Source organism: Furipterus horrens, unplaced genomic scaffold (genome assembly GCF_987537825.1).
Source record: "Furipterus horrens unplaced genomic scaffold, mFurHor1.1.pri manual_scaffold_3, whole genome shotgun sequence".
In the NCBI taxonomy this organism is placed as follows: Eukaryota; Metazoa; Chordata; class Mammalia; order Chiroptera; family Furipteridae; genus Furipterus; species Furipterus horrens.
The window spans coordinates 25,119,552-25,142,805 of record NW_028327173.1 but is presented as its reverse complement, the minus strand read 5'-3'; the positions used below and the strand labels follow the sequence as shown (position 1 = coordinate 25,142,805).

Below are 23,254 nucleotides of genomic sequence, written 5' to 3'. Positions count from 1 at the left end.
GAGATGACAGAGGAAGTCAGCCAGGGAGGCCTGGATGCCAGGACTGCCAGAAAGACTCCTGCAGGAAGTACCCACAAGCAGCCCTCGCAGCCACGCCGAGGCAATAGAGGAGCTGGCAGCAGAGATCCACAGAGCCACATATGGGCCTCAGCTCTGCCACTTACCAGCTGTGTGACCTCAAGTGTTCCTCAACCTCTCTGCGCCTCAATTACTTCACCTGTAAAATGGAAATAATATAGTCTACTCATTAGATGGCTATGAGATGACATGAATTGAATTTGCAATGTTCTTCCAACAGACCCAGAACATAATTAATAAGCATACAATAAATGTTAGCCGTTGTTATTATTGCTTTTATTATTGTTAATGAAAATTGACAAGCAAAGGGGATGAGAAAGGACTTCCAGGGAACAGCCTGGGCAGCAGTTAAGGCAGAATACAGGCATGTTCAAGGTTAGAGAAGAACAGTCTTAGGACTGTGCTAGTAGAAGTCTAATACTGAGCTCTGTGGTGGGGGGACCCTGATTTGCAGCATTTGCCAATTTCTGTGAAGTTAATATCAAACAACCACAGTGACATCACTGAACAAGAAATTGGGAAGAGATGCACAATGGCACTTGTAGGCCCATACAGGTGTTGTCGTCGTTGGCAGCCGCCCGTCTCGAGAGACGATGGTGTAGCTTCTTAAGAGTCTATCTGCACCGCCGAGAATGGCTGTGCAGTCCGACTCGGGAGTGACACGGTGTCTGTCTCCTCCCGTGTTGAATCGACATCTTGCGATGACGCTGGAGTGTCCTCTCCAGTGAAGCTGAAGCTACAGAGCCTGGGCAGGGTGATATGGAGGGTCTGCTGTTGCCCATGCAGCAGACCCCCCCTCTCTTCGCAGCTGAAGGGTCCAAGGGAAAGACGAAGTCAATACAGCTTGGCTTCAGGTGCGCCGCAGGAGTTGCCGGTGTTGACTACAACGTCAAACCGCCTTAGGGACTCCGGCTCCGGATTTTCTGTCGGGGTTTACTCCCTTAGCCTTTCCCCTGAAGAGGTATGCCGCAAGGCAGCGGAGGTTTTTTGGAATCAGAGTTTTCCTTCTCTGATGTGCCCTGACTGGAAGATCGAACCAGCGACACTTAGCTCGCAGGCCGACGCTCAATCCACTGAGCCAAACCAGCCAGGGTCGCATACAGGTGTAGACTGGCTCAAAAGGGATGGCCTCTGTCCACCCCAGACTACTTTAATCCCCAACAGGGATAGCTGCATCTCTACCCTGCCCTGAGCCCTCAAATTGGGCCCAGAAGGGAAAAAGATTGGGTATGGGGTAGGGACAGGGAGAGACCAGCTCAGATGTGGCCCGAAGGGCATGGGTGGCTGGACTGCAGAGATCCCTGCCCCAGGGAACCTTGGGAGCCAATCACACTCTCTCTCTCACACACACACACACACACACACCACCTAAATTCACAGTCCTGATCCTGGTGGCCTTCATGATCCCGGTGGCCTTCAGGATGTGAGCATATCTGCCTCTGGGGAAGCCAGGTAATCTGAGCCCTTGGTATCCTAGACGGAGAAGGGAGGGAGGGGCCCTTCCCAGAGCCACACGTTCCAGCCTCCCACATGAATTCCCTCTGGGGCCCTGGTCCCCTCCTGTGGGCTCAGATGAGGAAAGCTCCAGAAACCAACTTCAGAGACTTGGGGCAGGGCCAGCCCCCGCAGAGCTGCTCTGCTAAGGGGGGAGGGGCCCTCGAAGCTCCAGGGTTTGCCACCTTGCTCCCTCCCTCCCACCTGCCCTCCCCAGCAGGTTATCAGCGTGAAAACAGGAAGGCTGGCAGTGCTATTAATAATACATGAAGCCAGTTCTGCCCCTGATCTGGCGGGCAGGCAGAGGCGGGAGGCAGCTCCAGCCCCCAGGGAGGGAAAAAGCCAGGCTGCTGGGGGCCTGCCTGGCTGGGTGATGGGGTAGGGGTGGAGGGAAGCCCTCTCTTTCTTCTCCCATTTGCTTCGTGCACATCCAACACTCAAGGCCAGACCCTGGTGCTCCCTCCATTTCACTCACTGTCATTTCTCTCCTCAGCCTCTGCCTGGGTTCTGCAGAAGCTGTGGCCCATAGAGAAAATCTGGCCCAGGATGCAGGAGATCTGGGGATTTGGGAGGCACGGAAGGCAGAGGAACAACCCAAGCTTTGGTGTCAAACAGAGTTGGGTCTGAATCCTATCCCAGGCCCATCTGCCACGTGACTTCAGACAAATCACTTGATCCCTCTGAACCTCTGATTCTTCATCTGCAAAATCAGAGACTACGAAGGGGATGGTGGGAATAAACAAACAAACAAAAAAAGATGTGAAAGATGCCTATAGTAGGTGTTCGATAAATGGCAGCTCAGTATTATTCTTTCTATGACTATGCACTTGGGCAAGTTTCTCCTTCCCTGGGCCTCAGTTTTCCCATCAATAAAATAAGGGGCTTAAACCAGGTGGTCTCCAAGAGCCCTCTAAGTGCCTGTAGGATTTCCAGGCCAGAAGTGGGATCTGAAAAGACTCCAAGACACCCCACTCCTCTGGTAGCCCCCTGTCCAGAAATGCTGTCCCTTCCCTGGAATGCACCTGCACTAAGACCCAGGGTGCCTGTGTGGCTCTGGTCCCCTCTGCCTCAGTTGCCCTACTTATGATGTAGGAACAGTAATCCTATCTTTGCTCCCTTAGGAAAGGGTGAGCAGAGGGCAGGTCCAAGAGGAAAGAGGAAAGAGCAGTGTAGTGTGTCCTGGGGAGAGGAAAAGAGCCTTGACTCTGGATCATCAGTGGAGAAGCACAAGCCCAGAGCTTGGGGGCTCACCAATCCTTTCCACCTGCACTCATTCATTCATTCATTCCACGAAGCTCATGGAGTCCCCTTGAGGTTTTGGTAGCAGCCGTCTGTTCTGGATCTTCTGCCTTCTGTTTGTCCCTCTGAGGGTCCTTCACCAACTCTTTTTCATCATCCAACCCTTTAAATTAAGGGGTCCTCAGAGTTCTCTTCCTGATATTTCCTCTTCTCATGCTACACACTCCCCTGGGCCTGCCCTGCTCCCACAGATTTAACTGTCTCTATGCCAACAACAACCCAAGACCTCCTTCCCCAGGGCAGCTTTCTCTCAAGCTCCAGACCCACAGATCCAACTGCCCACAGGGCATCTCCATGTTGATGCCTCATAAGCATCTCAGACTTACTGAAGCCCAAGTCCAACTCACCATCTGCCCCAGGCCCTCCCTGACCTGGTCCCTCTGACTGTTCCACCTCCACCTCTTCTGAGCCCTGCACACACTCTGAGCTTCAGCCACAGGAACCACTGGGCTCTTTCCTCCACCATCCAGCTCCCCCTGGCTGCCTGCAGACTCACCTGAACTGTTGCCAGCAGAGGAAAGCAGGTCATTTCAACGTTTGGCCACAGAAAGCAAAGGAAACTCTGGCCTTAGAGTTGGAAGATAGGGGTTTAAGCCCTGGCTCTGCACTTTCAGTCATGCCACCCTAGGAGCCTCACTGAGTCTCGGTTTCCTCAAATGTGCAATGGGGCGGATAAAACTCCTGCCCTATTGTGTAGGATCATGGTGAGAATTAAATGGTCTGCTTCTGGGGAAGCATTTAGTACATGCCAGAACACATCAGTAAACACCAAGTACAATGATAATGATAATGATGATGGGGGGGGTTAGTGGTTAGTGATGTTGGTGACAGTGGTAGTGATGGTGGTGATGGTGGAGGTGGTGGTGGTGGTTAAGATGATGGTGGTGGTGAAAGGTCTATTCACTACCAAGCCTTAGGCTGAAAACACAGAAATGAGTAAGACAGGCTTGCCCTCAAGGATCTTGCAGTCTAGTAGAAGAGATTGTGATACAAGAAAATAACTATAAAACAAACGATAAGTGCTTATATACTGGTAGGAACAATGAGCCTATGGGGTGTTCAGAGGAGGGCGGGACTAACTCCACCTGAGAGCCAGAGGGCTCTGGGCTAGGGAGAGGACATTTGAGCTGGGACTTGAGAAATGGATAGGTGTTTGCCAAGCAGACAAAAGGCAGACTAGCATCCCAGGCTCCAAAGTCCTGCTCATTCTGAACAAGGTGCCTCGTCTGAATACAGTAGGGAGGGAATGTGGTCAGAGCCCAGAAAGTGCTCCTGCCCGCATCGTGGTGGGCAAGTGGGTGAGCAGCGGGTGAAAGGCAAACTCCACAAAGCCTGAGCTGCCTGCCCCGAGTGCCAAAGCAGCAGAGACCCCAAGGTGGCTTTCTGGGCTGAGGACTCTGCAATTTGCTCCAGCCCCCAGGTGAGGTTTCCAGGGTTCTTCTCTCTCCCTTTCATTGTCTTCTGTGAAGTTTTGTCTCCTTACTCATGGCCGTGACCTCCTCCCTGTGCCCTAAACTCAACATTAGGCAGAGAGTGTCTTTGGCTTAGCCTGGGAAGACCACACGCTTATTCTCCCACAGTTACCCTGTTTCCACCCACTCCCATCCCAGGTCCTTTTTGGGCTGGTGCATCTGGGTGCACAGAGGAATGAAGAACCAACTGGCAGCTGGGTCCTTCTGCATGGAAGGCTCCAACACTCAGAAAATGAGAGATACCAGAAAAACGAAGACTACTGTCTCTCTACAGCCAGGTCCCCTCTGCCCCAGGTGACACCTGTGTTTCCTGCGTGATGGGACCAAAGGGAAGGAAAGAGGCTGCAGACAGTACCTATAGTGGCAGCCTGTACATTTGGCCTGAGACAGTCCCAAGCCATTTCCAGCTCTGTCCCTGCCTAGCTGTGTAATCCTGGGTACAATTTCATCTTTCTGGGTCTCAGTTTTTCATTTGTAAGATTCAGTCACTTGACCAATATTTACTGACCACCTATTCTATTCCAGTCCTAGTTCTAGGCATGGGGACTATTTCAGAGAATAAGACAAACCAAAGCTTAACTTCCTGAAGTTTACATTCTAATCGGGAAAACAATCAAACCTTAAACAATTGATAGATAACGTAACGTTACATAAGAATATAAATGCTCCCTACCCAAGAGATTGAGAGGAACTGAGAGGCATCTATTTTAGCAAGGTAGACAGAAAAGGCCACCCTGTGCAGGGGACATTTGAGAAGAAATCTCAATCAAATGAAGGAGTGAGCATGTGAAGAGGTGAGGGAATCACTCCTGGCAGACGGAACAGCAAGTGCAAAGTCCCTGAGCTAGGAATGACCTTCGAGAGTTTAAAGAATGGCAGGGTGGTCCGTGTGGCTGGAATAAGGGAACAAGAAAGAGGATGGTAGGAGGGAAGATCAGCAAGAAAACAAGAGAGTGGATCATGCAGGGCCTTAAAAGCCATGGTAAAGACTTGGCTTTTACCCTGTGTGAGGTGGGAGCATTTAAAGGATTGTGAACAGAAGAGAGACATGATCGAACCAAGATTTTATAAGCTCCCTCTGGCTGCTGTGTAAATAATGGACCCTAGAGCAGCACTGTCTGATGGAAATATGACATAAGCCATGCATATAACTTAAAGTTTTCTAATGGTCACATCAAAGAAGGTCAAGAGCCCTGGCCAGGTGGCTCTGCTGGTTGGAGTGTCATCCTGTACACCAAAAGGTTGCAGGTTCGATCCCCAGTCAGAGCTCATGCCTGGGTTGCAGGTTCAATCCCAGGTCGGGGTGCATATGGGAGGCAACCAATCGTTGTTTCTCCCTCACATGGATGTTTCTCTCTCCGCCCACTCCCTCAACTCTCTAAAATCAATAAACATATCCTCAGGTGAGGATTTTTAAAGGTAAGGAAATAGATTAAATTAATCTTAATAATATATTTTATTTCACCCAAAATATTATCATTTCAATGTGTCATCTATATAAAAAATGTTAGAGATATTTTACATTCTTTTTTTCATACCAAGTCTTCGAAACCCAGTGCCTATTTTATACCTGCAGCTCATCTCAGTTTGGACCATTCACAGTTCAGGTGCCCGCGGGCTGCGTGTGGTTACTGTGCTGGACAGCACCGCTCAGAGGGGCAGGAGTGAGAACAGAAAGACCAGGGATGAGGCCGCTGCCGGGTGTGGAAAAGAGAGGTTTAGAGTTAGAGATGAGGGTGAGGATTAGGAAGAAAACAAAGATGGGGGTGTGGGGGCAGTTGCGCTGAAACTTAGCTGGGACCCAATGGCTGGGGTCAGTGTCATAGGTCAGATTCCCTGGAAATGCCCTGAGACTATGAGATTTGCATGAAGGCAATGTATTGGTGAGCACTCTCAGGACCAACAGCAAAGAGAAGGAAGCAACGTTGGGCAAAGGGAGAAACCGATGTGCAATGCAGTCACACCCAACGCCTCCGCCCCTCTCCCAGTCCACAGAGAGCTCGCAGCTGGGACAGCCCTTCAGAAGTGCACCAAGCTGAAGCAAGGGGACCTGGCCTTTGCACACGCCCTACCAACTGACCAGCCATTGGATGCAGGCTGCCCTCATGGAGTGGGCACAACATTGGGCAAGGTATCTGCCCTCTTTCCACCAAGGGCAATTCCTCTGAGCACTCAACAGCCCACACTCCTGCAAACAGGCAGCTAGGGGACAGGAGAAAGGGGACAATAGGTAGGGAAGAGGAGCGATGATGTCCTGGCAGCAGGAGCACCAAGCACAGGCCAGCCGTGTCCCTCCGTAGCCTCAGCCCAGCCGGGGAAGTTTCAGCCCCAGAGGAAGCGGGCCCAGCTGGGGGCTCTGTCCCGAAATCCCTCTCTACCCCCCACAGATGGGACCCATCTCACAGTCAGCCCTCGGGTTCCAGTCCCAGCTTTGCAGCTGCCCCTCCCCCACTACTCCCCACAAAGGGGCCCATCCCTGCCCCCATCCTGCTGGAAGACTCCAATCCCAGCTCAGCCCAGCTATTGTGAGGCTTGAATGAGCTTAAGCAAGTGGAAAAGTTTTGTTCACTGTGGGGTGCCATCCACATAGGAGGGGGCTGTTATTAAGCTCCAGACTTCCTGCCTTTGGAAGAGCTGTTCCCTGGGCCCACTGTTTTCTCCCCTTGCCCCGGACTTCCCTCCCTGCCCCTTCTCTTCTCAGCCCTTTGAATCTTCCTTCTCTCACCTCCCTCCTTCTCTCCATCCCTCCCTCTATCCCCCCCACCTCCTCTCTGGGTTTTTGTCTATGGCCCCTCCTTCTGAGCTTCACCTCCCACCAGGGCAGCTCAGAGCCACCTCACAGGTCTGTCCTGGGCAAGGAGGAGGGCAGAAAGAGTGACCACAGCAGCAGGTCAGCTCAAAATTTGCCCACCCGCCCCTCTGAGCCCCAGGAGGCTCCTGCTGCTGCCAGCACAGCAGCCCCCTAGACCCTGGTTCCCAGCCTGTTTGTTTACTACAGCAGTGAGGGGAGGTTCAGCGGTGACTCAACCTCACCGCTCCGAAGCCTGGAGCTGGCAGGGGGCCCAGAGCCCCTGCAGCAGTGCAGGCAGCCTGCCAGGCAGCGAGGCCCTGCCCCTGGAGCAGCGGGGCATACTCCAGGCTGGATCACTGTGAGGGTTCCAGGCCGGGCCCAGCAGGGGTGGGACCAGCAGGCAAAATCCCCTCGACCCTGGTCCCCCAGGGTGCCCAAGCCAGGCAACTGCTGACAACCCACAGCAAGGACAGAATCTTGGGGTCCCCGCTTCTCAGGGAGCTTCTCTAAGAACCATGTGGAGAGAGGAAATACAAAAATGGAAGCGTTACAAATGTATAAGCACTGACCAGCTCTTCAACATACATGCTCGATAAGTACAACTGAACTGGTGGCTGTGTTAGGCATTCAGTCAGCAGATGGATGGATGGATGGATGGACTGATGGACAGATGGATGGGAAGACAGATGGAGTCACAGTTTCCAGGTGAGCATAGCCCATCCATACAAGATCTTCCTTTTCCTTCATCCCACCCAGAAAACACCCTTTGCTGGGTTTCTCTATTTACCAAAGACTGACTGAAGAGCTGGGCTCCTTCCTTGGCCCCTGAATTTTTAACAACTTTTCTATTTCCTGTTCTCCATCCCTGTTCCTGCAGCTGAGAGTGAGAACTCCAAGTCATGGGCATGGCTGGGTGGCCAGAAACCAAGAAGCTCACCCTGGCTAAGGCCTGTGCACTGCTGTTCATTCGTTCATTCGTAAGGAAAGGTCAGAGGGAGCCAAGCAGGGTAAGTACTGCCCCTGCTGCCTCCAGCAGAGTTAGCAAAGCACAGGGAGTGTTTTGAGACAGTCTCATCAGACCACAGGTACAGACCCTTCTTTTCTCCTTGCGGAGAGCCTCTGCCCTGAGCTATGACTAGGCTCTCTGAACAGAGCCCATAGGATGGAGCTATGCAGGGGCCTGGAGGGGGACCAGGAGCTAAATGGAAGAAAGCAGACAGGGAAAATGTGGCTGGGAACCCCCAGGGAGAGGAAGCTCTGAGGCAGGCCTAGCTGGATGGGGTCAACCTGGGCACCCCATCCTGTCTAGTTTCAGTCTACTGGTGTCTTCCAGAAGGCTCAGGGACTGATCCTGGGCAGGGTCAAGCCAGGACACAAAAGACTCTGGAGCTGTGATGTTTTTGGGACACCACACCTCCCCCATTGTGGGGATCCTGGTCTTTGTGGGTGGCAGACATTGGGTGCCCCAAGGTGGCTGGGACATAGGAAGAGACTGGAGGAATCAAAGGGAGCCCAGCTTCCCCAGCCCCTTGTATTGTTGTGAAGATTAGATGAATTAATATATGTGAAATGTTTAGAAACCTAGTAAGCACTCAGTAAATGTGAGCCATCAGCACCTAGGATAGTGTCCGGCACCAAGTGGGTACTATATACTTGTTGACGTGATGTATGAATGAATGACTGAGTGAATAAATCCTACACCCACTTAGCTCCTCTACTTCAAAGACTACAAGATATAAATCAATATTAGCTCTATTAAGACAATGTTGACATTAAGTTTATGCCTACCCAGGGCCTTTGCGCTTGCTGTTCCCTCTGCCAGGAGTGATTTCCCTCACATTTTCACATGGTTCACCCCCTTACTTGATTCAGATCTCTGCCACTGGAAATGAGAAAGGGCTCTGAACACTGCCTGCTGACAGAGCAACCCCCACCCCCAAGTTGTCTCTCCTTCCCCAGTAAAGGACACTTACCAAGTGTCTACAAACACACACACACACACACACACACACACACACACACACACACATCCAACATCCAGACAATTCTAACCAGTCAACCCAGAGCCAATAGGGCTCTGGCCTGGCAGATGATCCCTTCCATATGCTAATGGCCACCAGTATCCATGCATGACAAGGGCTTTCCTAATCCACATAGATATCCTGTTCACAACTAGCTTTGGCAAGAATCACTATACCAGTAGAAGCCACTGGACCAGGACTTGAGAATCCTAGCTCTAACACTTTTAAGAGGAAAAAAACTTTTTATTGAGCACTTGTTGTGTGCCAGCCACCATGCTCAGTTGCCTACACACTTGAGCTCATTTAACCCCCACAACAAATAAGCAAGGGAGGTATTTTCCTTGTTTTACCCCTGGCCAAAGCAGAATAAACTGGCCAAGTGCTTGGGTTATGAAATGAGATAGAGCTGCATTCAAATCTGGACTCTTCCACTCACTTGCTGTGTGACCTTGGGCAAGTCACTGCAGCTCTCTGAGTCTCTGCTTCCTTCTCTGTAATAAGAAGATAAGACAGCCACTGCCTTTGATCCTGGTGAGGATCAAAGGAGATTATGGATGAAAGTGCTGTGTGGTGCCAGGCATGCATCTTCAATCAAGGTCAGAGCCTGCCCTTCCCTCCTTATCTCACCAGCTCCCCTGCCAAGGTTTGCAGGCTGGGACTGGTCTCCCCATGGTGCCAGGCACAGGGCTGGGCACAGCCAGCACAGACAGAATATTCTTGCTGATTGGCAAATTTTCCCAAGGCCTTAATTGCAGAGAGCACTCCCTATCCCAGAGCACCCAAGCAGGGGGTTCCTGCCCTGGGCTGCCCAGGCGGAGGGGCTCTGGAGGGAGGCCCCTTCCTGCCTCTGAGCTTCTCCCTTGTTTGTAAGCCCTCACCACCACCACGTGTCCTACCCTGGACCCCAGATCCTCTCCTGGTTCATTGGGTCTGAGTTTCTACCTAGAAAGCTTTACCGGCATCCCGGCTTCTCTAAGATCATGGCCGCCTATAGGCCCACCAGTCACTCACTCGGTGCCTGCAGCTCTGACCCTAACCTAGCCACTTAGCAGGACCATGGCATCTGCTGACAGACACCCCCCACTCACACCAGCTGCCCAAATCACCCACTCCAGAATCCCAGGCTCCAGTCTGCCCACTACTCAACCCTCTGGCCACCATCCACCTCCCCACAGCTGTCACTTACACCCCACCCAATAGTCCCCACACGTGCACACTCAGAACCTGCAGCCAGTTCACCTGAGCCATGGCTCTGCAGGGCCCTGTAGCCTGGCAGAAAAATCACCAAGGCACTTTGCCATTAATCAAAGACACACATAAATAAATACGTGTAAATCACATACAAACCAAGGTAGGAATTTACATCTTTCACTGCTGAGTTAGCATCTCCAGGCACTCACTGGGGTGGCTGCCTGCAGCTCAGGAGGTTTGGGACAATAGCCCCACCCCCATCTAGGGACCCACTGATCCCAGATTCTTCATGTGAGATTCTCCAACTTCCAAGTTGGGAGTACCAACCACCACTTATTGACTGTCTACTACCTGCCAGGTATTCTCTTACCCACTAGCTTCCATAGGCATTAACAGAAATAACATGTCAGGTACTTAGAATGGTACCTGGCACATAATAAGTACACAAAATGTGTGGGCTACTATTATTAATATCACCAGTGAGCCTCAGTTTCATCATTTGTAAAATGGGAATAATAGTTTCCATCACACTCCCCATGTTTTGGTGAGGATGGCATGTGTAAACCCAGATAGAAGCACTTAACACAATTCCTGTACATAGTAAGCACTCAATAAATCCTAGCCATTATTATTAAATAGTGTGTGTCCATACAAACAAGTTCTGGAAAGACACAGCCAATAGGAGGTAGTTATGAGGAGCAAGGCAGAGAAATTGAGGAAGAACTTCCACTTTCTGTTTCATGTATTTCTAAGGTAAAGAATTTTGAGCCCTGCCCACATAGCTCAGTTGGTTAGAGCACCGTCCCCATATGCTAAGGTTGTGGGTTCGATTCCTGGTCAAGGCACATACAAGAATCATCCAATGAATGCATAAGTGGAACAACAAATTGATATCTCTCTCTCTCTCTCTCTCTCTCAAAATCAATCAATAAATTTTTTTTAAAAAAAAGAATTTTGACATATGAACTTGTATTGCTTTTTCTTTTTTTAATGCACTTTTAAGATTTTACTTATTTATTTTTAGAGAGAGGGGAAGGGAGGGAGAAAGAGAGGGAAAGAAATATCAATGTGCGCCCCCAGCCAGGGACCTGGACTGCAACCCAGGCATGTGCCCCGACTGGGAATCAAACCAGTGACCCTTTGGTTAGCAGGCCGGCACTCAATCCATTGAGCCACATCAGCCACAGCTGTATTGCTTTTATCATCAGCAAAAAAAATAAAGCTATTTCTATTTGGGGAATAAACACCAGTATTCACATCTCAGCTGCCTCCTATGGTTCTGTACCCTGCCCTACTTGGCCTCTCTCTCCATATGCTCTCCTGGGAATCTGTGTTCCTCCAAACCTGGCCAGGCGCCAGGTAGTCCTGACCAGGGTCAGCAATTTTCTCCGGACATGACATTTGTATTAATAACAACTTACATGAGTCTCTCTCTCTGGCAGGAAGAGCAAACCTAGGAATCCTGGAACATTTCCACACAAGCTAAGCCAGGCCTCAATGCTCCCACCTGCCCTCAAGGAGCTGGGCTTGGACCCAGATAGAGGTTCTCTTTCTTAGATTGAGTCCCATCCCCACAGCCCCCAGAGAGGCTGTTATGTCTGTATTCAGTGCTGCTCCTGACCTCCGTGGCTCTTCCCTGCTCCTGTCAGCAGCAAATGCATCAAATCCTTGGATCCTGCACACCTCCATCCTGGTCACTGATAATGAACGTGGGCAGAAGCAGTTCCAAAAGGCCGTTGCCCAGAGAGCTCTGGGCCCATTGCCAGCTCCCTTTGGCTTCTGTCAACCCACCAGGTATGAATAAGAAGACATGGCCTCTTCTCTGAAGCTTGCTTCTTTTGAGACTGAAAGCCAGTATCTCCCTCAACCCATTTAAGAAGAAGAAGAAGAAGAAGGAAATGAGATCACAGTGGCACAACCATGTGGTCAATCGACAGGTTGATATCAAATTTTTTAATATTTTATTTATTTATTTTTAGAGAGAGGGGAAGGGAGGGAGAAAGATAGGGAGGTAAACATCAATGTGTGGTTGCCGGGGACCGGCCTGCAACCCAGGCATGTGCCCAGACTGGAAATCTTACCAGTGAGCTTTTGGTTCACAGGCCAGCAACTCAATCCACTGAGCCACACCAGCCAGGGCTCAACAGGTATTCTTTATTGGTGCCACTATAGACAGGAATTGGGCTGGGTGTTGGGAGACGGAGATAATACAGAGCCAACTGCCCCCAAGAGCTCACAGTCCCATGGGAGAGACAGACACACAAAGGGTAATGATCACACGGGCCTATAAATGCTGACACAGGTGTCTTCACAAGACAGTGTGAAAACAAGACAGAGGCGTTGGCTTAGTCCAGACAGGGAGCAAGAAGACCTCTCAGAGCAGGTGACCCCTGAAGCAGAACTTGAAGGATGTATGAGGGGAGAAAGGGCATTCTGAAGAGAGGGAATTGCATGTGCAAAGACAGGGAGTCATGAGGGCCTGGTGTGTTCATGGGAATAAAAGCTCTGTGCCACTGGATTCTAAGAGTAGACAGGGGCAGGAACACTGGGGGCTCTGGACCTGATGATATACACAACAGGGAGCAATGGAAGGCTTCCCAGGAGGCAAGTGCCATGTCTGAGTTGTGTCTTAGGGGAACATTCAGACTTGACTCAACAAAGGGACTGGAAGAAGGGAGAATTGTCCTAAACCAGTCCCTAGATTTTATGACCTATCTGCTCCCCTGATGCATTCTTCTCACTTTGGTTTCCTGGAGCTGATGGGGTGTAGGCTTTGGCTCTTTCTTGAGGTGCCCAAAGCAAGCAGGCCAGTAGGCTTACAACTGGAGGTAAACTGAGGCACTGTACCTAAAAGCCCTTTCCTGGTAGAAAGGAGAGCAAGGTGGTAAGTGTGGCAAATGCTCTGTTCTCAGCCACAAACCAAAGTTGAGACTCAAGGGTAATTTTATCTGCAATGACAAGTCCACCCCCAGGCTCAGACAGGTATTGTTCCAGGCTCAGCAGACATCCCCAAGTCAGACAGATGTCCAGGGCTCCAAAAGACATTGCCCCCAGGCCAGGAAGATGTTGCACCAGGCTGGGACAGATGCTGTGTCAGGTTCAGACACATGTCCTGGACCCAGACGGAAGTTGTCCCAGGGCCAGATAATGAGCTGGGCTCAGCCAGGTGTCCCAGCCTCCAACAGATGTTGTCTCCAGCCCAGGCAGATGCTACCCTAAGCTCAAACAGATGTCTGCCACCAGAGATACATAAAGATGCTAAGAGGTCCCTGGGAAAATATAATTCCTAAATCTTCCTTTCCTCTTTCACCCTCCACCTGCTACCCCCAAGAAGGCTGAGGAAAGCAAGCATGGAGCCCAGCCAGCTCTCTCCAGACTCTCCCAACCTGTGACGGTCAAGGAGCTACATCTTCTCCCTGACTCTAGGCTACTGCACGGAGAGGAAGAAGGCCAATGCTGTGGGGCAGTGGATGAGGCACGTGAACAGGAGTACAGGGCATCCGTGCCATCTGTGGAGAGGTTAATAGTAATGCCCAAGCTACCCGAACTGACCCTGCAGGAGGCGAGGGGACTGGAGGGGAAGGGGGCAGATAAGAGGAAGGAGCGATTTTTGATGTAAGGACCAGGCCCACTAAGTCCTACCTCAAATCCTATACTCTGGGACTGGAGGGGAGTCATATCTCTGGTCAGTAACCAAAGAATGTCACTACTGGGTCATTTGAAGGTAATTACTGCTCCAAAGCTAGGCTGCATTAAGCTAGAGAGAAAGAGGAATTAGGAAGCTGGCCCTATGTGGACATAAAATGGGACACAGTCCCATTCATCAGCTTGGTCCTGGCTGGAAGAATGACCTTCCTTCCCCAAGAGCCCTCATAGCGGCATCCCGGACATGGAAGGAAAAAGAGGTTTCTCCCTCATGGCCACACAGCTCCTATAAGGAGTGATGCAGAAATTGGGGTTCAGGAACCATGGGGTGCTGGATGTCCTGGCTTATGGAGGAGGCAGCCATTAGACCTGAGGTAGGGGAGTGAGAGGTGTTCCAGTGAGAGCCTCCACTAGACTCAGTCTCTTCTGGAGGGGAGCTGGGAGGCATGGCTCATGAATATGTAAATTAACCTTGAGCCACTCCCCCCGCAGGTCCTATTGGGACTTCCCTCTATTTCTACCTACTTCCCCTCAAGAGCTACCTGGGGGGGTGGTCTTTAAAACCACTCTCAAAAGGAAGCCCTCACTGTCTGACACAGTTACAAATACTAACGCACACATTAATGCAAACGAGGCACTCACACCCTGACAAAAGCACACAAATACTTCTGGGCATCTATAAAGTACAAACACAGGAACCCATGCAAGCATGCTAACGTAGAATCACCATGTATGCACCGCAAACCCCCAACACACTACTATGAACCTTGTACCACACACAAAAGCATGAGAACTCCCCCTCCCACCCCACCCAAGCTGCCCCCCCATGCCCCCCCCATCATCATTGGGACACAAAGTCAGCACCAGCCCAGGAAGGCCTCTTCTAATGATGGTGGCGAGGACTTAAATTATCACTCGCTGCTCCCACCCCACCCTGTGGTGGTGAATTTTACAGTCATCTAGATAAAAAGTGTTCAAAAAAAAAAAAAGCCCCTCAAACCTAGCCCCAGCCTTTCAGAGTGATTAATCCCACTAATGATTTACCGATTTGCAGAGAGCGTGTTCTGCATAACCGGATTGTGGGCATTAACACCAGCTCAGAGGCTGCCATTCTGCTAAAAATGAAAGTAAATTTCAAGAGCAACTGGCCACCTCTCATTTGAATATTCTACTGATGCTCTTGGAGGACCCCGACCTCCACCATAGGCCTAGGGACTGAGGCAGAGGAGGGAAAATGCAAAGAAAGGTTCATCCCTAAGAGATACTTCACCTTCCAGCTCACCTTCCCTTCAGCAAGACAGAGACAGGGAACTTTAGATTAAAGAAGGGAGACGGCTTCTTTCTCCTCTGCCAAACGCAGCACTGCCCTTCCTACTCTGCTCCTCTATTGCAGGCTCTTTTGAGCACAAGAAAGACAGAAGAGGTACAAACCCCTGAAGGATCTGAGTTTAGAGGGAGCGTAGATGGGGACTGGAAAGCTCAGAACAACAATCACATCCCACGTGGAAGAACTTTCTAGATGGTGGTGAGTACTATGAATCTGTTGAGCTGACACCGACCTGCACCAAGGCAGCCGATAGACAAGAAGACCCCGGTGCCGCCCCACGTGGGAATCTATGACAGCCGGGACCCTGCCAGACTCTTCCAGTCAAAAACACATTCCAGTCCAGAACAACAGGGTATGGGCGTGGTCACTCCTGACACAGCTTAGCAAGAACTGGTTGGGGGAGCAGGCAGGTTCTGATCCTGCTCACATAGCCTCTTACTCACCCCAGGCAGCTGGGGAGAAAAACCAAGCCACACTTTCCCTTTCCAAGTTTCCATCTGGGCAGAGATCTCACCCCGCCTTCACAAGAAACCAACAGAGACCATCCTGCCCAGCTTACAGATGAGGATGTTGAGGCTGACAGGGATTACGAGGCTGAGGCTGGTTCAGTGTCATCCAGCAGGCCTGAGTCTGAGCCAAGATGGAACTTAGATCTCTTGACACTCTGAAAATGCAGGATCTAGGGCATGAGGGGAAGACTGGCAGAAGGGAAAGGCTGTGAGCTGCGAGAGCTGCCATCCTGTCCCTGCCCCGAGCCTTGGCCAAAGACTCAAAGCCCAAGCACACAGGAGGCCATCCTAAAGACACCAGATCCTCCAGCGGCCTTCCCCATGGGCTCCCATCTCCCTCTCTTTAGCTATTCTCAGCACTCCTGACTTCAAGGAATCCAAGTGGAGTGCCCTGGAGCCTGTCTTTCCCCAGAACTAAAAAGGCCTTCAGTCTGCAACTGCATCTGCTCTCAGCGATTCCTGGGCTCCAGGTCCCCACTGACCAACTGACAAGACACCGCAGTGCAGGGGCTCACAGGCCAGAGGGAGAAGGCAGCCAGACCCAGCTGCCCCCTCTTCCCTCCCAAATGTTGCTCTGCACACCGTTGCACAGGCTCTCCTGTCTGGGGTGTGTGTCTGGATTATCATAGTGCATATGTGGCCGAAGGGTGCTGATGGAGAGTGTGGCTGTGTTCCAGAGGCCCTTTCTGAATCTCTCAGGAGGGAAGGTGAACGTAGATGGCAGAGGTTTGTGTCTGTAACTCGGGGCTCTGCAGAGAGAGGATGTGAGGCTGGAGCTTGTGTAGTTTCCATTCATCCCTACAGAGCCTCCCCCTGAAACCCCTCTGGCCCAGAGACCCCCCACAGTGAGGGCCCCATCTGCTGGAGGCTCGGTGACCTGTGTCAAATGAGCAGGCGCTCGGTCACACTCCAGAGCCTGGAGGAGGCTGAGCCACTCTGGGAAAGCCCTGGAAGCTCCTGGCCTGGGGGTGGGCTGGGCAGGGGCCCCGCTGGAGAGAGAGGCCTAGGAGCCTCTGAGACTGGCGGTGGCCTGGCTGCCCTCACGGACAAGGGGAGGGAAAAAATATGAAAAGAATGGGCTTTCCTGCTTCCTTGGGACTAGTGCTGAACCACATGGACCAAACTCTGCTTCTGATCCCCTGTGCAGATGTTATAGTTCCTACAGGGTGTAGGTGCATGTATGTGTGTCTACACAATGTGCAAGGTGGGCCTCCTTGTGTCTGTGCAGTTTGGGGCAGATGGTGAATGCCCGTGGCTGGCTCTATGCTCATGTGTGTGAACACAAGGGTGTGCCTATTTGTGTGAATTGGCACACCAGTTGAGAGGCTCCATGCTTGTGACCCAAAGGGCCTGTAGGTCTCCTGTATTTCTGTGTCGCTGAAGAAGGAATGCCTACTTGAGCCTATTTCAGCCTATGTGTAGGTTCTGTGTATGTTCCTGCTTAACCACATGCCTACATTATCATTGTGTGTTGGTTTGCATGAATATAAATATCTATAAATATCCTACCTAATGGTGCAAGTCTGTGTGTCCCTATTGTGAATCTGTATGTTTGTCCCTGGGCTAAAGTGCATGTGTGTAACTGAATGTGTGTGTGTGTGTGTGTGTGTGTACATACATTTGCTCACATGTCTAAACCAATCTATGTCTGTGTGGATTAGCTGGGTGTCTTGACTTTTGTGTTCCAAATTCTCCCCAGGGTCTGTGAGAACAGGGCTCCAGGATAGAAGGGTTTGTCCTGCAGCAGGGGTCTCTGCCAATGGCCATGCCACAGTCCCCGGTGCCCCACACGGAATCTCTGGGAGCAAGAGCCAAGAGGATGTAGAAACTTCCTGAGGAATGAAACTCTCAAATACAAGAAAATTTTGACTCAAGACCAAACCCTTATCATTGTAGAGGATCTAAAACTTCCAAAGCAGACAAAGGGATGTCATCCTTTCCTAGTTCACACTGCTGCTAACCCCAGGGACAGCATCTAACATTAAGAGGGCATCTAAATGGCATGCTTTGCTTCATCCTTGGAACTTCAGGGCAATCCTGAGAAGCAGGAATTACTGTTCCTGTTCTAAGATGAAGAAACTAAGGCTCTGACAGGCAAAGCAACTAGCACAAAGTCACAGGGCTGCTCATGGGAGTAAAGGAATAGGGACTGAGATTTGCTGACTGACAAGCCGGTAACCTAGGAGCCTGGCTTTGCTGCAGACACCTCTCAATTCAGCACAGACCTGGGAACCCAGCTTAGGAGCTCCAGCCGGCCCTGGCTTTCTTCCAGAGAGCTACCAGAGATCAGGCAGTGGGCTCTCTCTGCTCCGATGGCCAAGGCCACTGCCTCCACAGGCACCCTTGCCCATCCCACTGGGGAGAATGATGAGGAGGTTCTGTGCCCTTGGACCAGCCTCAGTTCTTTCAGCTATGCACGGGTGATAACAATCTCAGTGCACTCTCAGAGGGCTGAGAGATGTAACTAAAATAATGAATGAAAAGTACTTGGTAGAGCCCTGTGCCATCATTATTCAAGTCTCAGTGACAATTCCAAAGACTGGACATCACAACACCTGACCACTGTCCAGACATTTTCCTTCCTCCAGCAGAAACTGAGACAGATTCATAAGATCACAGGCCATCAGAGCTGGAAGGGCCTTGAGAGGTCAGCTGGCCCAAACCTCCATAACCCCACTCTACGAATGAGGAAACTGGGATTTAGTTAGAGCAGGGGAATAACTTGCCTATTCACTGAGTACTATCTACAGAAACAAGCAGAGCAAAAGCCCTTTCTGAGATCCCTTCACCTCCATTGTCTTGCACCACCTTCTGACTTACTGTAGTGAGACAGGCAGGCTGCCTACAGCACTGTTATTCCCAATTTAGGTAGGAAAAGCAAGAGCTAGAAAGATGAACCAAAGTTATCCTTGCCCAGGACAGTACAGGTCCAGGTTGAAAGCTGAAGCTTCAATGTCATGCAGGTCTGATTAGGGCTGGCATGAAATGAGGCTTCACGACAGGATTCCCAGCCTCGGAAGGCAAGCGGACCAGGAGGTCTGCTGCTTTATGATTTTATGAAGGAAAGGTGATTCAAGCTGACCATTTCCTGGGCCAGAGTCCAAGAAAGCTCAGCATCCCTAGCTAGATTCAGACACAGCTCTTACAGTGAGGGTGATACCTAAGAAGCCTGCTCAGAACAGTGCTGGACAAGGACCTTGCCCTGTCCACTCCATCCCTTGGGAACCAGCCTTTGGCTGGTCCTATAGGGTGCCAGAGCCTGGGTGAGCAGAACCTGTGCCCAGGATGACCCTTGTCACTGTGGACTCTGCCCCAGCCAACCTTGGGGTCATCCCCACAGCAGCCACCACCAAATGCCCCATCATCCTTCTTCGCATCTTGAGGCTTTATTCCAGTTCTGACTTGTCCAGTAGAGCCCTTGCTGGACCCCCAGCTCAGTCCTGTGACCTGGGACGCCAGAGGCCTGAAATCTGTGAATCCATTTGAGACAAGATCAGGGAGAGAAAAGAGGTGGGCCAGCACTGGAAGACTGTGCCAGCCAGACCTCAGTGTGAGAAAGAGGTGGAGGCCACAGCTCACTCCACTCAGCCTCTAACCCATGTGGGGTTTAGAAGCACAGACCAGCTAACGCTGAGGTCCGAGTACACTCTGGATCCTTCAGAGTCCTCAAATGGGGAGGGATGAGGAGGTACCCGAATTGCATGCCTCACCCGGAATTCCTATAAGGCCTACTCTTTTCAGTAGCCCAAGCAAGTCGGGTTAGATCCAGCCCAGGGCTTCAATGCAGGCTGGACAGCTCCCGGACTGCAGGCTTGCTGGATTTGTGAAGTGGCAGACGCCCTTCCCCAAGTCCCTGCCATTCCTCACCCACAGCAAGTTTCCCGGAGCGTGACTCCTCCATGACCCCGGGCAATGAGCCGGTCAAGCAGAGAGGGAAAGGAGCGAGAAGGCGGCGTGGGACAGATGTCAGTGACCCCAGCGTATCCACCACTGCTGTCCACGGTGTTTTCCCTGAAACTGCAGTCGAATACCTCTCACTCCCCAAACCCGGAAACCCCGCGCGTCCTGATTACATCGCTCCCGCCGACCGTTCCACCCCGAGCAGTCCACACAGTACTCACCTGGGCCGCGGTGCCCTGGAGAAGGGGAGTCCGCGCGAGGCTTGAAACCGCCTCGGGTCCGACTTTGCCCGCGCTGCATGCGCTGTCACAGCAACGGAGGTCGGCGCAGTTGCGGCGCTGAGTCTAAGAGAAGGGAGAGGAGACGCGCCGAGAGGTGCGCAAAGGGCAGCTCTATGCCCGCTGTAAACTGCGGGAGCAAGGCGAGCAAGGTGAGCAGCCGCGCGTTAACGGATTCGGGGACCGACGCCGCCTCCCGCTCGCAGCCGCCGACACCGGCGGGAATCCTAGCCCGCCGACAGCGGCACCGCGGGGGGAAGAGCGTGGGGCTGAGCAGCTTCTCGGAGCCCGAGCGCCTCCCGGAGCCCTCAGTCATCGCCGCCGCCTGTGGCCGCTCGGGCAGAAGACGGGCGGGAATTCAGCTCGCGTGGAGAGTGGGACCCTACGGGTTCCGAGCCTCCAGCGCAGCGGGAAAGAGGGGCCCATGCAGCGAGGACCAGAGGGGGCGCGGTCCCAGTGCCACCCCCACGCCACTCCCCACGTGGCGGCCGCGCCCCCGGGGCGTGAGTGTGTACGCGGACGGTGGGGAGCCGTGAATGAAGTCCCAGCTGCCAATCAGCACGGCCGGCGCGCGGGACCCCGGGAGCGAGACCCAATGGCGAGCTCTGGGCTGCAGGGCCCAGCTGCAGGCGGGCGCGGGGGGCGGGGGCCTGGCCGGGGGGGCGGGAGGCGGCTCCGCGGGCAGCCAATGGGCGGCGGGCGGGGTGGGGCTCCGGAGCGCTGAGCGGGTCTGGGCTTTAAGCCGGCGGAGAGCGGTGATAGGGCCCGCAGACGGAGTGGAGCGGCGGCGAGGTGCGGCGCGGCGCGGCGCGGGGCGCGGGGCGGCATGGCCACCACCGCGCAGTACCTGCCCCGGGGCCCCGGCGGCGGAGCCGGGGGCACGGGACCGCTCATGCACCCAGACGCCGCGGCGGCAGCGGCAGCAGCGGCGGCCGCCGAGCGGCTGCACGCGGGGGCCGCGTACCGCGAAGTGCAGAAGCTGATGCACCACGAGTGGCTGGGCGCGGGCGCGGGCCACCCCGTGGGCCTAGCGCACCCCCAGTGGCTTCCCACGGGAGGAGGCGGCGGCGGCGACTGGGCTGGCGGCCCGCACCTGGAACACGGCAAGGCGGGCGGCGGCGGCACTGGTCGAGCCGACGACGGCGGCGGCGGTGGTTTCCATGCACGCCTGGTGCACCAGGGGGCGGCCCACGCGGGCGCGGCATGGGCGCAGGGCGGCACGGCGCACCACTTGGGCCCGGCTATGTCGCCGTCGCCAGGGGCCGGCGGGGGCCACCAACCCCAGCCGCTCGGGCTGTACGCGCAAGCGGCCTACCCGGGGGGCGGCGGCAGCGGCCTGGCGGGGATGCTGGCGGCGGGCGGCGGTGGCGCGGGGCCGGGCCTGCACCACGCACTGCATGAGGACGGCCACGAGGCACAGCTGGAGCCGTCGCCTCCACCGCACCTGGGTGCCCACGGACACGCACACGGACATGCACACGCCGGCAGTCTTCACGCGGCAGCGGCACACTTGCACCCGGGAGCTGGCGGCGGTGGCTCGTCGGTGGGCGAGCACTCAGACGAGGACGCGCCCAGCTCCGACGACCTGGAGCAGTTCGCCAAGCAATTCAAGCAGCGGCGCATCAAGCTGGGCTTCACGCAGGCCGACGTGGGGCTGGCGCTGGGCACACTGTACGGTAACGTGTTTTCGCAGACCACCATCTGCCGCTTCGAGGCCCTACAGCTGAGCTTCAAGAACATGTGCAAGCTCAAGCCGCTGCTCAACAAGTGGCTGGAGGAGACCGACTCGTCCAGCGGCAGCCCCACCAACCTGGACAAAATCGCGGCTCAGGGCCGCAAGCGCAAGAAGCGCACGTCCATCGAGGTGGGGGTCAAAGGCGCGCTTGAGAGCCACTTTCTCAAGTGCCCCAAGCCCTCGGCGCACGAGATCACCGGCCTGGCCGACAGCCTGCAGCTGGAAAAGGAGGTGGTGCGCGTCTGGTTCTGCAACCGGCGGCAGAAGGAGAAGCGCATGACCCCCGCGGCCGGTGCCGGCCACCCACCCATGGACGATGTTTACGCACCGGGAGAGCTGGGGCCGGGCGGGGGCGGAGCGTCGCCGCCCTCCGCGCCCCCGCCGCCCCCGTCTGCAGCGCTGCACCACCACCACCATCACACACTGCCCGGCTCGGTGCAGTGACCCCGCGGGCCGGGCCCCCGCCGGCGCGCGGCGAGGCGCCGCGCGGCCTGTACTCTTTTTGTTCGGTTGCTTTGGATTTTACAAAAAGCCCAGAAACTTTCGAACAAAACCAAACACCCGGACGACCATCTCCAACGAGCGCGAAGACGACGGAAAAGCTGCGTCGCCCGAACCCCGAGGGAGAGAAGGGAAGCTCCGGACCGCGCCAACTCACCCTGGGCATCCTGCCCGCCGCCTGCTCCCTGCCCCCATTCCCTCGACGACCCCCGCCCCTGACCCCCGGGCTGTTCGGGGCCGGATCCCGGCAGCGGCCTCCCCACAGCGACAGGTAACGCGGTACCGGGTTAGGAATTCCCCGGGAGAGAGGGAGAGAGGACGAAGAGAGGAGAGTTCCCCGTCCCCTCTCCGCCGCGCGGATACTAGAGCCTGCGGATCGAGAGTGGGGGACTGTCACTTTATTCGCTCCCTGCCTCTTCTCTCCCATAAGGATGCGTCCCATCCCCCTTACCCTTCCTCCGGGCTTGGTTTTTTACGGTTTTTATTTATTCATGGAGCCTCTCGGTTCCTGGGGTCCTTCTAACTCCGCCCGCGCCCTTAATTTAAATCGCTGTATACTGTATTTATCGGGGCCCCGGAGGGGAGGCCGCGAGAGCCGCGTCTGTGTATAAAAGCAGGAAATAGCCAAAGCTTTAATCTAGCCTAATTTATTTTTTCCTCTTCCCTACCCTACCCCCAAAGAGCGTAACAAAACAAAACAAAAAAACTAACAAAAAAAATTTGAGTGCTCATTTTCGTTTCGTTTTATCCGAGCTCCAGCTCGGTTCCGGCCACGCTGTAGGGTTCTGCGCTCCCACGCACACCCCGACGGGAAGGGGCTCCTGCCCCTCTGCAGACCGACCACTGCAAAGCAGGGCCCGTGCTCCCCGCGGGGCCCTGCCCTCCTGGCCACAAACAAACGAAACTTGGAAAAGTTGGAGGTGTTTTTTAACCAGCTATAGAAATAAGCCGTTCCCTGAGAGCCCTCTGCCTGAGTCCCTGCAGCTTCTGTCTGCTCCCTTTGCAGCCCCCTG

The 23,254-nt window shown here is 53.7% G+C and overlaps 1 protein-coding gene and 1 long non-coding RNA gene across 3 annotated transcripts in view; one reads left to right on the top strand and one right to left on the bottom strand.

Annotated features, from left to right (window-relative positions):
• LOC150014639 (uncharacterized) overlaps positions 1-20,612 on the bottom strand; it is a 63,847-nt gene extending 43,235 nt beyond the window's left edge. The window contains exon 1 of one of the 2 annotated variants that reach the window (XR_016509674.1): positions 19,949-20,612. This is a non-coding gene — a long non-coding RNA (uncharacterized LOC150014639). The remainder of the gene's footprint in view (positions 1-19,948) is intronic. The other variant, XR_016509676.1, reaches the window with a different exon arrangement.
• Positions 20,613-20,776: 164 nt separating this feature from the next.
• POU3F1 (POU class 3 homeobox 1) lies at positions 20,777-22,910 on the top strand. The gene has a single exon (XM_090269156.1). It carries the CDS (start codon positions 20,832-20,834, stop codon positions 22,182-22,184), a length of 1,353 nt encoding a protein of 450 aa, XP_090125282.1. The 5' UTR covers positions 20,777-20,831; the 3' UTR covers positions 22,185-22,910.
• Positions 22,911-23,254: the final 344 nt, after the last annotated feature.

Bases quoted from the DNA above. Each gene is read 5' to 3' on its own strand.
- POU3F1 (XM_090269156.1), top strand. From the start codon at position 20,832: ATGGCCACCACCGCGCAGTACCTGCCCCGGGGCCCCGGCGGCGGAGCC.